The sequence below is a fragment of the Chamaea fasciata genome, unplaced genomic scaffold, assembly GCF_029207755.1.
Source record: "Chamaea fasciata isolate MVZ Bird 193981 ecotype frontalis unplaced genomic scaffold, bChaFas1.0.hap1 SCAF_11, whole genome shotgun sequence".
NCBI classification, from domain to species: domain Eukaryota; kingdom Metazoa; phylum Chordata; class Aves; order Passeriformes; family Sylviidae; genus Chamaea; species Chamaea fasciata.
In genome coordinates, this window is record NW_027094096.1 from 5,535,727 (window position 1) to 5,551,547 (window position 15,821).

General features: G+C 47.3%; 1 protein-coding gene across 2 annotated transcripts in view; it reads right to left on the reverse strand.

The window, feature by feature from the left end:
• INPP5D (inositol polyphosphate-5-phosphatase D) overlaps positions 1–15,821 on the reverse strand; it is a 55,234-nt gene that overhangs the window by 19,764 nt on the left and 19,649 nt on the right. For both annotated transcript variants that reach the window (XM_066194102.1, XM_066194103.1), the window contains 3 exons: positions 8,133–8,283; positions 5,843–6,014; positions 5,301–5,441 (listed from right to left, as the gene is read on the reverse strand). In XM_066194102.1, the coding sequence (XP_066050199.1) occupies positions 5,301–5,441; positions 5,843–6,014; positions 8,133–8,283 (464 nt within the window). The remainder of the gene's footprint in view (positions 1–5,300; positions 5,442–5,842; positions 6,015–8,132; positions 8,284–15,821) is intronic.

The window sequence follows — 15,821 nt, forward strand, 5'->3', positions numbered from 1 at the left end:
CATTTACAGGTAACAATGACATTCCTCCAGTGCTTCCCAATGAAATTCCACAGGATGCTCTTTTGTTGAAACACTGCTGTGTGAATTTGGCACAAAAGCTGCATGCCTGCATGCTGATAATGACAAGAAAGAGCAGCCAGGGAGCACAGGTCAAAAGGAAGGTGATGGTGAGCAGCACTAGGATGCTTGCACTGTGTCTAGTCAACTGTGGATATTAATGATTTCCCTCACTTTCCTAGATCTGAATGGACTGGATTTTATTCCATCTTTGTTAGGAAAAATGCTCAAAGCAAAAGCGTGCCTGCCTGAAGATACTTGTCTAGGTGCTGAACCAAGGATGACTAATTGCCTAAATTAAACATTCATGTTTGACATTTCAATCTGAAAGACTTGCCGTGGGACACACAGGAGTACAAGGCACATGCAGGAATCTGCTTCTGCTAATTTTATTCCTCCAATGCCAATACTCAGCTCTGGATCACCTAGGGCCAGTGTCACTGCAAACAGTTCTGGCCCCAAACCCAAGAGTCGCACTGCAGCCATGGAGTCAGACCCCAGGAGGCTGCAAGCAGTTGCAGGAACATTGGCTGAAGCTGAGTTTGAGAAGAGTGAAAGGATATTTACTCTGATGTGCAGGCCATCTCTTGAAAACACAGCAGCAGCAGTTTGAAGCAACTCAGGAGTGATTTCCCGTGGGAAAACTGCCCTCTGTTCACAGTGCAACGTGTAGGCTGTGTGTGAGGAGGAGGAAGAGCTCCCGTGGGCGTTCAAGCCCACGAAAACCACAGGGTAACTTTAATTACGTTTGTAACTTGTTTTGGTCTTTTTCTCTTGACAGTATAGAAACCTTTAGTGATCTTCACTAAAGTGTCAGAAGCCTGTGTGTCCACATGCAGTTGCACAAGTGCTGGTATCACAAGTGTTTGAAAAACTGCCTTAAAAGCTCTATGTGCAAATTATCTATTGAGGGAGAATAAACAAGAATAAACAGCAGCTGATGACCAAATGATGGCTTCAGACAGTAGCAGACTGAATAGACCATTATTGGTGTTTTTCACTGGAAGCTGAACAAATCCCCTTGCATGGGTAGTCCCTGCTTTCTCTGAGTCAGCTTTCTAGATGCTGAAGGATTCCCCTGGCCAAGGAAACCCTTGTAAGGCAACTTCTTTAGCACAGAATGCCTCACAAAAGTACCCATCAGCCTTACAGGTTTTGGTTTTGTTTGTGTATTTCCACTATAAGATCTGCCAGAGGGCACAGCCTCTGCCCAGGGTGGCTGCTCCTGGTACCCCAGGCTCTAATAAGATGTGCCATGGCTGTCTGACCCCCTTGGTCACTGCTAGCCCTAGAAAGTAGCAGCAGTAGCAGCAGAATTAAAACCAGCTTTCCCAGTCTCTGATGAACACTGCGGTCCAGGCCTGGCTAAATTAATCAAGGACAAAGGGTGAGGGAAGGGCTCACAAACTTTGCACTCTGGTCTGCTGTGGCCCAGCTGTGCATGAGCTTCTTGGCCAGTTGTGCATCCTGCCTCTGTCCACGGGCAATACCTGAACTGCCAAAGGCACAGACTGCTCACAACACTTGGTCCAGTTCCTCTCCCAGCCCCACCATAAGCTCTTTCCTTCTCCCGACCACTGAGCAGCTCCATGTCTGTGCCCTCTGCCTCGGCAGTCACCACCCACGCAGAGCCCGGGGTCCCCGCACAGGCCTGAGGCAGCAAAGGGCTCTGGATGCTCCTTTCTCACAGTGACTGCAGCGTGTCTGAGCGTGACCCTGAGGGATGGCACAGCTGAGCTCTGTGAGGCTGGGAGAAGCCAGAACGCAGATCATAAACCCCTCACGTTCACACCAAGTCTGTGGCTCCCCAGCAGCCGAGCCAACCCAGCCACAACGAGTCTCAAACCCTCAGCACTGCCAGGAAATTCAGAGCTTCAGCTCCACTGCAAGAGCTCTGTTGTGCTGATTAACAACTCTAGGGGTTTTGTTTGGTTTTTTAACCTATTCTCAAATAGCGTGAAAATAACGGAATTGGACATTAAAAGAAGACACCAAGAAGCAGCCTAGGAATAACCTGTACTTTCAGCTGGAATTCCCTGCACAGCTGAAGGAAGCTCATGGAAATAAAAACTAAATTTAGGGAATGCCACTAACAAAATTTGAGATCAGATGTCACATAAGGGAAGTGAAAGGAATGAGATGGATTTGTCTTTACAAATAAACTGTGGGTCTGCTAATAAATAAAACTAGATACTGAGAGATAAAAGAAACAATGGGAAGAATTCCATGGATGGATGAAAGGAATGAGAGGGATTTGTCTTTACAAACAAACTGTGGGTCTGCTGATAAATAGAGGTAGATACTGAGAAAGAAACAATAAAGAAGCAATAGGAGGAACCCTAAAGTCCATAGGAATTCCACTGATTGACACAAGAAAAAGAAAAGGGGAGGGTATATATTAGAAGGGGGTCTGTATTAAGAGATTTGGGAAGTCTGTACCTCTCAAGTACCTCAGCCAATGGGGAAAGAGAGAGGGAAATGCAGCCAGGAAATTAGGATAAAAAGGAGGCTGCATCCTCTAACAATCTGAGAGACTCCATGGGAATGCCCTATGGCCTCTCCCTTTATTCAAATAAAGTAACAGGACTCCTTTGTCTCCTTTCTGGACATAAACCTCTCGTGTTCGCGGATTAATTTTCCTGACTGAAGTAATCTTAAACCCTAGACAACTGCAGAGATTAAAATAGTAGGAGACCTAAACATCTGATTATTAGCCAGCTGAAGGTGAGCATGTAGTTTGGCTGGATGGTAGAGATCCATGAGGTTCCTCAGCGAGACCTAACAGGGACTGAAACCAGCCACAGCCTGTGGTTCTGGACCACCATGAAAAAATTGAGAAGGCAGCTCCAACAAACCAAAATAATGTGGGTATGAGGAGAAAATGTTGGGGAAGAACTGCATGAGGACATGCACTGCCATAGCTATGTGCAGTCACCAGAAGGACAGAGGGCAGGCCCTTGTTCTTTGCTGGGTTTGTGGTGGTGCAGTGTCCTGTCTTGGGGATGGTTTTTATCCCATACCCATTTTTTGGTTTGGGGTTTTTTGTAGTTTCCAGGGTGGTCGCTGCCCTCCTGACACTGTGATGGGTGAGAGCCAACCCAAGGATGCCCTTGGGGCCAGAGAGTTTGCTTCCTTCTGGTGGAGCGACTAGAAATACTGTTGCCTGGTGGTTTTTACCCATTGTTTTCCTTCTCCTTTGGCACTGTGACTAGAGTTTACTGGCTTGCTTCTCTGCCCCTTTGCTTGCTCGGGAGCCCAAAGCCAGTGCATGCTGTGCCGGGAGTTTGCCAACCCCCCCTCACAAGGGCCGCTCACGGTGCACAGCCCAGCTCCGGGACCAGCCACTGCCGGGGAGCCATCCGTGGGAGCTATTCCCTGCCCAGCCTTGCTGTTCTCTGCTGCTCCTCCTGGGCCTCTTGCCACACTGTAACCCAACACCGGGACACCAAGGGCTTCTGGCACAGCCACAGAGTTTTTCCAATACTTTGTTTGCCACCCCAGGTGTGCTCACCTCTGCCCCTCCAGCCGCCGCTCCAAGGTCCCTGCCGCGGCCATTTCGCCACCCGGAGGGCGGCGGGACCGGCCGCCCCTGGGGCTTTGCAGAGGAAACCCCTTTTCCCGCTCTCCCGCCATCACCCACGTGCACAGCGCCCCCTGCAGCCGCGGGGGAGTCACGGCAGCGCCCTGCCCGGCCGGGAGCCACCAGCGCCCCTGGCGGCTGTGCCCGGAACTGCACCCACGGGGACCGTGCTCCGCAGCCCAGAGAGGGCCGGGACTGGTCTCGGCTGTTTGTTGCCGCTGCTGCTGTTGGCCGTAGTTTGTCTTGTTTTATACACACACATATATATATTCTAGTAAAGAATTTTATTCCTTTTCCCATATCCTTGCCTGAGAGCCCCTTAATTTCAAAGTTAAATAATTTAGAGGGAAGGAGATCATATTTTCCATTCTAAGGGAGGTTTCCTGCCTTCCTTGGCAGACACCTGTCTTTCAAACCAAGATGTTCCACCAGCAGCAGAACTCACCCAGCTCTGCTCTAGGATGTCATTTTGCAATGTCCAGTCACCAGAAATCCTACAGAAAATCTGAAAATGTTAAAGATGTCCTGGCAGCTGAGGGAATTACAGCCTTGTTGCATCTCCTTTCTTTCATCTCTCCACGTGCATTTATGAGGAATAGGGTTGTGAAACCCAGATCAGCTGAAGTAAAATAAGAAGTTGGAAATAGGAGAAGCCAAGCATCATTACAACAGCAGCACCAGAGGTGTTTCAGTAACACAAGACTATCACTTGTGATTTCATGCGATTTGAGTTTCCATTGTTCAGGTCTATTTTTAGCTGGCCACCTGGGTCTCCCCTACCGTGTGTGTAGAGAAGCAAAACACTCAGGCAGGGTGCAGAAGAGCAGCCCTTGGAACAATCTGTCATCAGTCCTCACAGGGGCTTGTCTGTGGGCAGCTGGCTTCTAGGAGGACAGGATCAGGCCAGCAGCACAACCAGCCTCACCTCTGCATACACCAGAGAGAAGGGTATGGCAAGCCATGGAGAGAAGTGTGGAAATACGTGTCCTCTGCTACAGAGTGCTCCAAGAGCTCTGCACAAGTGTGGGCTGGTCCCTGTGCTTACAATCAGCAAGGGGGAAATAACATCCTTCCACCAGACAAGGAGGGAGCCCTGCAATGTTCCAGCACCCTGTCAGAATTTTTCTATTTGTGACATGGAAGGTCTACAAACAGGAAAGGTAAAATTTGTAGAGTCAAGAGTGTAGGCTTGTTCCTTTTATCATTTGAGCTGGCCTTCACCAACATCAGTGGAATCACTCCAAGTACACAATGCATTAGTGCTAAGGAAAATCAGTGTTTAAAATCTAGTTATACGCTAATTTGTGCTTGTTTCCATAAACGGCTTGTGCTTGACAATCCTGTGGGTGTCATTTATGCATTACCAAATTATGCAGTAAATCTGTTAGTGCATTTTTTGTTTTGTTTCTTTCTAAACAAAGCATAAAATATAATACTCCACTGTCTGAACCACCTACAAGGAAACTTGATTGTCAGAGCTCTCTCTTCTATATCGATTTCATATCTTTGGACCAGAATCACAGGTCACGAGATCTAAATATACTGCTTTTGAGGGCAAGCCAATTTCCTATGCCAGAAATGAGGGTTCTGAATGCATGCACATGGGACCTTTGTTAGACTACTGTGCTATGGCATTACACTCTGAAAACCAGCTTCTAGTTACCTGAAGAGTCCTTTGCAAAGAGCTGTTAGTAATTTCTTCAGTTGAGGAAGATTGCTTGAGCCAGTCTGCACGATCTCAAAGTCACTGATGATGTGAACTCGCAGGTAATCCTGGATGAGTTTAAGATGCTCATCAGAGACACTGTGAAGGAAACAGACAGGTCAAAAGCCAACTCTTCTCTCTACTCCCAAATATCAAACAGCCTCCTTACTTTTCTCAAATTCCCACTGTTTAGGCACATGGCTAATAAACCAAGTTCTCTCAGATATTACTCATCCTTCATATTAGGAAACTATGCCTCAGTGGAGAAAGCATATGGGTGATTTTATTAATTCAGAAATGTATTTTTTCTAGACAACAGCTGGACTGTAAAGAGCAGTCAATGCACTGTTGATCTGATTCTGTTCTATATTTGGTAGTATAAATGAGGAGTAATTTTGTTGAATTAAACAGATCCTCAGCTGTCCCAAACGCAGAGGCCCAGCGAGCACAGAACTGGGCTGAAGGCTGGTTCAGCAGCCCTGTTGCTTACCCTTCCTTACCTGCTTGTGTCCTGGTACTGCAGTCGCTGGAGCAGTGTCTCGGAAAGGGATAGTTTATTCACATCTGCTACCCGCGAGTTTTCGGGAAGAGAAGAGACCTCCTTTGTCTCACTGCTCGGCACTGCCATGAGGATGTTGCGTGGGGGCAGGACAGGAGGTGTGGGTACCAGGTCTAGCAAGAAGGAAAGGAAAGGCACCGTCATTCCAGCTCAGAAATTGGACCTCTTGTCCTTCACTCCAGGCAGGCACAACCCACCCTGCAGGGGCAGTCTTTGCAGAAGACATCTCTTCTGGCAGGTCTGTGGAGGGATGTCAGAGCTGGGAAGCTCAGGCCTCAGCACTGGCCCAGCTGTGTTTCTTGGGACGGCAGTGGTGTGAGAACAGCAGGATGAAGTGGCAGGCTTGGACCTCACATGCAGGCTCCACATGCCCCTGCCTCTGTTTCTGCCTGCAGTGAGCTCCACCCCAGCCAGTTTTGAGTCTCCCATCTGCACAGCAGATGCGAAGGTCAATCAGTTAAGTTGAATATAATGCTTAGAGAACATAGCTGCACCTCAGCCATGTCATTCCCATTATCATGGGGATCTGCTACTGAGGCACAATGGATGGAGGGACATGATGGAAGGAGCACCAGAAGCTGCTAATGGAAAGAAGTGAACAGCTAAAGTGAGCAAACAAAGATGGAGAAAATAATCCCCATGATCCAGTGCATAGGGGCTGAATATCCTGCCTCGTCTTGTGGGCGTTGAGTTGGGAAGGAAAAAGGGTTTTCCTGCTGTGTCATCCTGCTGCTCAGCGTATCTCCCTCTCCTGGGAGAAGAGTGGGTTCATCTCCACTGATCCCATCCGTGGTTACCTTTCTTTTCATTCCAATTGCTCCAACACTTTGTTACAAGTTGTACTGTAGCTGGTTGAGTTGTGAGGTTTTGTTTGGTTATTTCCTAATGGTGGAATTTGCATGACAAAAAGACCCCCTGGACTGACACCCTGCTTCTGGGCCAGTGCTGTGATTCAGAGCCACCACAGCACTGAGCCATGGGTGGTTAATCTGCAGGGTGCTCATCTTCCACCTCTGCAGTTTCACATCTAAGATGATCAGACATTTGTAGGCCTTACACGGCTCCACCGTGGTGGCACAAACTGCCTTAAGAAAACTAAATTCTAAACATGAGCAGCCCAGACCCAGTGCTAATCTCCCTTCATCTGAAGGCTCTTAGTCTTGGCTAGAACTTCATTCCCTGCTGCTTGCCTCTCTCTCTGTACTATTTTTGCTGTAGTTCCTTCCCTGGCCCTGGGAGCTGGAGACTCAGTACAACTGGCCAAAATCCAAGAACATCTTTCCTGAGCAGCTTTGCAAAATTTTGTTCTATTTCTTCCAGAAAAGAAAATTGCATACCAAAATCTTCCAGCTCCTGGTAGATATACAGTGGGTTCCATCAAAGGGTTACACAGACACTGAGTTGCATAGACACATCAATCTGCCCTAGTTCACAGGGCCAGTCCATCTGTCCCAGGGACTGTGTCCTTCAGACAAATTTGATTGCAGTGCTCATCATTTTCAGACAGACATCAGACAGGACAGGAAGGATGGCTCTGTGGACATGACCTTCCTCTGGGAGAACTATGACAGATCCGAGGGGTGATCCAGGGAAAATCCGAGGAGTGATCTGAGACCAGTGAGTGTCAGGAATCCACAGTGGCATTTGATATAAAGTAGTTGGGATGTTGTCAATCACACCTCTTCATCATACATCTGCCTTTGTACATGGAGTTAAATTGTCTGTCACTGCCAGAGCCGTGCCCTCTGCTTAGGACTGTCAAAAATGTCCCCTAGAGCAGGGAAGCTGAGGGGTTTCAGATGCCCCTTAGCAGCTGCAGGTGCATGGCACAGCAGGGAGATGTGCTCCAAGCCCCAAGAGAGCATCTCTGTTTTGAGAGAGGCCCTACAGATGCAGGACAAGGAGAGGAAGCACAGGTTTGGGAGATGGCTGGACATAAAGAGTCGGAGTCCAGATAAAGACACCAGATTAACCACCCCACACCAGATGCAGTATACTTCCACAGAGGCTCTCAGTGTATTCCCTCCTGTGAGCTAAACTGATGCTCCAGGTGCCACACCACAGGAGACATGAGGTTTCACTGCCACAGGGCCTTGCCAGCTCAGGCCTCTCTATGCTCTGCTCTATTTTATGGCACAACATGTTCTTATCTCCTGCCTGCACTGCATATCTCCAGTCAAGAGGTATGAGTCAAGGGTCTGCATCACCAAGTCACATCATGGGTTTCTTACCAGTATCCTCCTCCAGTTCATCAGCAGCCTCCTCCTCTTCCCGTGGCACTGGATATTTGAGGTGCCACACCAGACCCATGTTCTCCTTCTTGTAATACTCTATCAGTTCCTCCAGGTTCTGAAAATACCTCACAGGGACACCCTCTGATGCCTGAAACAAAACACAGAGGCAGTCATGGCATGAGATTTACTGCCACACAAATATTGGCCCTTGCAGAAGGAAAAACAAAGTCATAGAGAGAGAAAAAAGCCAGTGCTGTTGCCCAGAAGAAAACTTGTCCTGCCCTTGCTGCCCATCTGACCACAGGCTCTGTGTAGAACAAACAGAAACAGATAAGCTCACACGTTCCAGCCAGAGTCAGCACAGATGCCAACCTCAAAGACTTATTGAAGCCAAATGGAAGAGCTCTCTCACTGGGTTCAGGGTGATTTGCTTCACAGCAAAGGAAGATTTAAAAAACCAATAATTCTCCCGGATTAATCTTTGTATTCTCTCTTTTGCTGAGCACAAAGCCCCATGACTGTGTTATATTTTGTGGTATCCAGGAAGAATTTTTCTGTGAAATTGCAAGGTAAACATGGCTAAATCCAGACATTCGCATCCCTTCCAGGATTCAAAGGCTCAGAACTGGGTTCAAATGAAACAAGGTACCGCCCCACACAGAAATGCTGGGATGGAGGTTTAGAGAGCAGCAAGGACTGCAAACGCGCATGGCATGACACTGTGTGTGCCAGCTGAATTCTGTGACCAAACCTGTCTCGAGCACACCCTGGCCACTAATCTCAGCAAATGGTTACCCACAGAGGCCAGACACAGGGATAAGGTTTTGGAGGTGTTCAGAGCCAAAGCTTCAGTGCAATTATGTCCACACATTGGCACAAACAGTGACTCTGCCAGCAGGAACAGCTGCTATCCCAGCAGCTCTGCCCCATTGCTTCAACCACAGACCCTACCAAAGACAGACACAGTCTCTTATGGCTCAGCACAGACCTTCTGACCAAGGGAAAGGACCCTGCGTCACCTCCCAAAGTGCGCTGAAGCGCCATTCAGTCCCAAGGCTACAGCAACACACAACCAAAGCTGTGATCCCTCTCCTTGGGGCACCCTCTTCCTGGCAGGGTGCTCCTTCTGGACAAAAGGTTTTTCCACAGAAACCAATCCAAGAAGGTCCTGTCTATATCTGCCATAAAAGATCAAGAAGTGGGGGCAGAATGGTGGAGAGCAGTTGTTTTCCATCCCCAGGAGGCTGTTGTTCTTGACTTAAAAGAACACTGGGAAATATTCACAACTGGGCAATCTGAAGGAAGACCTGATCATCCCAATGGCAGGCTTGACTGGCACTGTTTTGCATGCATAAAACTAGATTTTGTATAGGAAACATGGTTAATTAGTAAGGAATTAAAGCTGTGCCTCCAATTTAACATAACTTGTTACACAGACATGCTGCCTCTGACTAACAGGCAGGGTATTTAAATTTATTTTGGGATTTCAATGATGGCCTGTAAAAAGTAATACACACAAAGTTTCAATACATGTTTGAACAAGCTTATTTACTTGCCATTCATCTTTGCTCAGTTTCTTATTCTTTGTGAACTTTTTTGTTTGAAAGGCAAATGTATAAAATCTAAGAAATTAAACAGGCAAGATGTGAGCAAAAACCACAGCCGAACATAGGAAAATGTCTTCAGTGAGTCTTAGCAGCAACAAGATTTCTTTTTAACTTTTCCTAAATAATAAAATCTCAGGCCATAAATTAGGACAGTGCTTTCAACAGTGAACTGCATTTGAAGTCATCAGTGCCCTCAGGCCTGCCATTAAAAATATCTTTCATTTTTAGCTACACCTGCATGTCTTTAAAGGCTCAGCAAGGCACATTTTCACTTCAAACTTGGGTGATGTTTCTAGAGCTCTGCCTGTACAGCCTCCTTTTCTGTCTTCCACATAACTTCTCCTGCATTTAACAAGATTTATTATTCTCATACACTTGGAAATGTCATATTCAGCATGAAGGCAATGCTTGGGCAAACACTGGATTATATTTTTGTGAGGCCAGAGATGTTGAAAAAAATCATTGTTTAAAACTTCTCATGATTCTACCCAGTGTACGCCAAATCCTGCTCTGCTAGAGCAGCACAGACTGCACATTCGGAATGACTTCTCATTTACACCAATTAATGCAAATAGTGTCTGAGTCCTCAGAGAGCAGACTCTTCTGCTTCCTGGTGTCAAGTGTGAAGGTCAGGAATCAGGGGAAACCATCAAGGAAAAATCCATCGTATGAAAGGATCCTGAAGTCACAGTGCTGCACTGGAACAGACCTGGAACAGTTCAGCCAGTCTTCCATGCTTCTCTGTTCATCTTCCATGAAGTACTTTCTTCTGCTCTGAAATCTCCATTTTTGTGATTATTCATTGAGCAGCACCCCTCCATCAGCCCAGAGGGCACTGTTAGCAGCTCTGGTGTGGGATGGCAGCACGCTCAGCCTCTGTGCCCTGCCCATGGCAGTGTTACCCACATTCCACCATCTGATAATCCTGCCTGGGCTGCCTTCTGCCCACCCGCAGCCCCCATAGATGGGCTGGAGCTCATGAGGCGCAAGGCTTGGGGCGGCTTACTTTGCCCTAAGTTACCCCAAAGGGGACCATCAGAGTACACATAGAGACCCTAAAAAACACCAAGGACAAAAGGGGTTTGCCATGTGCATCCCTGTAGGAGGAAAGCTTTGCTGTAGGTGCTCTCTCACCTCTTGAATTACTGCAGCCTACTCCACTCCTCCTCTTTCCAAACTCCTCCTTCACTTTCCTTTGCGACTTCACCACCTGTCTGCTTCCCCAGATCTCCCCTGACTGTGCCTGAAGGCCCCTATCCTGTCCCTGCACAGCATCTCTGCCACCCTCAGTGCCCAAACAGTCTTCTCAGCCTTGTTCTGCCCCTCAGCTCTTGCTCTCCCAGGGTGCCTGCAGGAAGACAGACTGCCGTGAACAGCTCTTTTAAGGCCAAACAGAGTCTTGATAGAAGTGGTAGGAAAGGCTGAATTAGCACTTTTTTGCTGCCAAGGATAGGTCAGTCTCTGAAACTGTTCTGGTCTCTGTGGTAAGCAGAAGGAGTGTTTTGCAACAGGCCTCCTTCCTCTAACTCGCTGCACAGTCCAAAGCTGAGGTCCAGCTCAAATTCCCCAGCATGGCCATCAGCCCTAGCTCTTGTGCAGCCTGGCTGGGTGCACCCATTAGCAGAGAGGCTCTGCTGTTATGCACCCCTTCTACTCTGTTATCTTGGTCCACTGTGCCCAGCCACCTTTCTTGATGAAGCCCCCTTTCTCCTACCTCAAGGATAACTGGAATTTGTGGCCGTGTCAAGGAGCGGGGCTTTGCATGCATCTGAATCCAGATGCTCATTCCCAAAGAGAAGCAGCCTCCATCCCAGCAGTGCCAGCTCCTCTGACAGCCCACCTTCCCCAAGTCCACTCAGGAGAAAAAGGACCAACTCCCCGTGGCACACAGTAAAATAAAGGACAGCATTTCATATTTTAAGACAGAATTCAGCAAAGAACTGAACACGTGGCCTGAGCAGCTGCACAGAGAAAGTGAGAGCTGAAATAAGAAAATGGGGAACTGGCAGAGTCAGGAGCTCTGACAAGCCATGGCCAAGCACAGAGGGAAGGATGGGCAACCTCAAACCTGCTCAGCACACACTCATGGTGGGGGAGCTTGAGGGTCCTTCCCCACACCACAAAAGGCAGTGGCACCACCTTGCTACACATCAGCTCAGCTGTCATGAAAGTCTGAAAGCAAAATCACCAGATTATTCTCACTCATTTTCTTTTGTATTATAATTGTTATTATTTGCAAGGACCTCAACAGAGGAAGCGTGTGGGAAGGGCTGCACCCCTCCAACACACAGCCGTGCCCAGCAGCCTTCTCTGCCTTTAGCCTGCACTATGAAACGAGCTCTTCCCAGTTAAAACACCCCACAAACATCCCCACTCCCCACAGGAGAGCAGGGCACCCTGCTTTGCACTGCTTCCCTCTGCACAGAGGCACAGCAAACACTGTACATTGTTTGAAATAGGAGAGAGAACGGTAAAAGCAAGATTTTGTTGCACTCGCTTCTCCCCTTGGGGAGAGGATGAGAACAAAGCCTGCATGACAGACAACAGTCACGTTGTTTGGGACACAAGTGCAAGGCACTCAGATACTGCCTGTGCTGCATCAGCCCCTCCAAATCCAACAGCTCATCATTTTGCGCCCAGCCACAGAGCAATAGGACCATGGCCGAGGCTGTGGTGCATCTCCAGCCAGAACTGCCTGGGACTGCAGGGATGATGCCTGAGCGGCATCAGTTGAATGGAAAGTCTGGTTCAGTAATAATGTTGCTGTGAGTGCACAGGTTGCCGGATGACCTCCCTGAGGGTTGGCCACTGCCAGCAAGCGAGGAAACCAGCCCAAATCTGGGACATCTGCTCTAGGACATCTGCTTTCTTCCCACTTGAACTTGTGGCAAAGGTTTATAGGTGGGGAAGGAAAAGCAGTGCTGGATAATGAAGAACTGGTGTTGAGTCAGGTTGTAGATGATTGCAAACACATTACCAAAAACTGGATTGATGGTAAACTATTAGTAAACATCCTCCTGACAACTGCACTGGATAACAGGAGCAAGGCAAAATGCAGCCTCAACTTTACACAAGCTTGTTCTGGATTTTGAGACAGGAATCAGAGGCAGAACAGGGCACAGTGAACAAATCAGAGCAGGACGGGGCAGTACACAGCAAGCTGGAGCCACCCCAGCAGAGACAACAATGAAATCCACTTCCCGCCCCCCTGCCTGCATTTAGTCAGTAACTTTCCTCAGGATTATCACAGGATAGATCTTGTTTTAATTGCACAGTGAATTGTTTCAAGTCATTATAAACGTGGATGGCAAGTGTCATCTCCATGGCAACACACCACATCCCCAGAAACGTGCTCACAGGGCTCATGGGACACCAGAGAGGTGTGGAGGGCAGGCTTTCCTTTCATGGGGATTCTTCCATCAACCCCGCTGGTACCTCGACTTTGTGCCGATGGCAGCCACAACATATGGAAAGGAAACACCTAGTGAACATATGCAATTTAGGGAACAGCCCACGAAACAGCAGAGTTGTACACAGGAATCTGTAGAACAGTGAATCAGAGACTGAGCAGCAATTTTACAGCGGGAAGCTACATCCAAAGCAGAAGTCTCTCCAAGATCTATTAATGAGTGCTGTACAAGATGCAAGAAGAAATTCTTCTGCTGTATTTAGTTCCATAAAGCTTTAGCTGGACTGCTGTGGCCAGCTCGGGGCACCAATTCTTATGGAACACATAAAGCATCATATAAAGTCCCAAGGAAAATTTCCAAGGAAGATTGAAGAGTTGGAAAATGGGTTTCACACAAAAAGGTCCAAAAAAAGGGACTTGTATGGTCTGGCAAAGGGACAGCCTGGAGATGTCACAGCAGCAGTTTTAAAATCTCTTCTAAAGAAGATGGTGACCAGAGGTGCTGCAAAGCCCTGGGGGACAGCAGTGCTAAGCACCCAGGCAATCCTCACAGCCAGCTGGCATGTGTCTGATCCTGCCTCAGCCCAAAACCAGGCCAACACTGGGCTCACACACCTGCAAGGCTTCCAGCCACTCTGAACTCTGTGACTATGGGAAGCCCTCTGCAAATCTCCCAGCTTCCTTTATCCAGATCCAGAACCCTTGAAGAGCATGGGCAAGGCTGAACGTGAGCATGCTTTTCACCACCAGCCCTGCCATTTCAACTGCATCCCAAACCACAACTTTCAGACCTTCCCCTTCTGACTCCAGCCCTTTGGCTGTGAACCTCCTTTCCCACAGGATGTCTTGGTGTCTCCTGTCCCCCAGAGCCTGCCCCAAATTCTGCATGTCCTTCCAGTTTTCAATTTCCTCCAGTCCTCTGTGTGCTCACAGTACAAAGGCTGAGCACAACTAGCTACAACTTGCTCTTGTTTTCTCGATGGACTGGCTTCTAGGCTGTTCATTTCATGAGGAGAGGCACAACGAACGCCTTTAATCACTAGACTTTGGTTGAATCTTCTGACCCCCTTTCCAAATTCAACCACCTGAACTTTTCAACAGGTTTTTGTATGGTTATGATAATTTGGTCTTCCTTTGTATCTAGGGTATCCAAGTAAAGCCATCTGGCCAAGACAACTCCTTGTCAAAGACACTCCAAACATGGGTTTAGTGAGGAGCAGCTCTGAACATGACTTTAAGAGAAGTTGCAAGTGGACTATAAAGACATGAAGTAAAAAAAAGTAAAGCCTATGCTAAACTAGGAGAGGAACTGGTTAACTTGGGGTTCATTACAACAATTGTATAAATAGATGGCACAGGAAGTCTGGGGCCCTCAGAAGGAAGAGGAAGTGTTTTCCTTTCCTGAGCCAAGGCACAAGGAGGAACTAGGAAACTGATCATCTGGTTATATTGCTTCAGGCCAATCTTTTCTAACTAGAGTACCTTAAAACAGGTATTTAAACACATACATAGGCATTTCAGTAACAGGCAATAAGTTTTCAAAGTTACAAAATTCTTGCAAATACCCACCAGTTTAAATGTAAGCGATAAATCAGGTCAGTTCTACTGTGGTGAGAAAGGCTGGCGGGAACTCTCCTCTTCTTTTAGATTTGAAAAAAATATTATGTTTTGAGGTTTGGAAAAAAAGTTGTCTTCAAGACTGTCTGCTAGCTAGGAAGTCTAGGTGGCATTTTAAAATAGAAGTTTGGCTCTCATGTAGACAAGATTTTTGTATTTCACTAAAGAAGTGAACCTAAGACCTAAGAAATTCCTGGTAAATTATTTTTAAAGCATTTTTTAGCAATCTGGCTGTGTTTCAGTTTCATTTTGTTAGCAAACCTGCCTTATTTTTAGATCAACTCTTGCGCTAAGAAGTTTCAGGAGCATTTCACAAAAATGGGATCATAGACAGGAATCACAGCTGGGAGAAACAGCTACTTTCCAAAATATAAGCCACCCAGAAACGTACTCTAATTTGAATGCAACACCTGGGGCTTGGAAGAAATGGAGCTACCTAGGAGCACAGAGGGAGAGAAGCAAGTGTGTAGCTGAGGAAAAGAGGGCTCCTGTGACATGGCGGGTCAATAAAGAAATGAACTTTAATAAGAGGTGGGAACTTGTGGGCTGGCAAGGGAATTCTGCTGCTGGATGAAACTCAGCAAGAGGGTCTCTGCCAGGGAACTAAGAATGAGAGAAGAGGTAGGGGGAGGAATCTAGGAAACATGGGTAGAGGATGCTGGTGGGTGGCCAAAGCAGCAATTCCTCACTTGAAAAAAGATCATACAAATTTTGGGGTGAATAGCACAGTGTAAGTGCAGTTAGAAGTCTTACACCTTGAACAATGTTGGAGGGAATGGAAGGCGAACGGTCCCTGTCTCCTCCAAGGTGAGAGATGATGGAGGCTTTTTGTCTCATTCCACATTTGGTTTGGTCCTGATATTCAAGTCTGTTAATACATGTAATTTCTGCTACAGTGACCTTTTAAGACTTTGGTGAAAATCATGGCATTCATAGGGTTCTAGGAGAGAGGGATTCAGAATTTCTCAAAGAGATGATTCATGGAAGGAAACAAGGAATTACAATTTAATAACAACTAAGTACGTATTACTTCTAGCTTGTGATCCTGGCTGA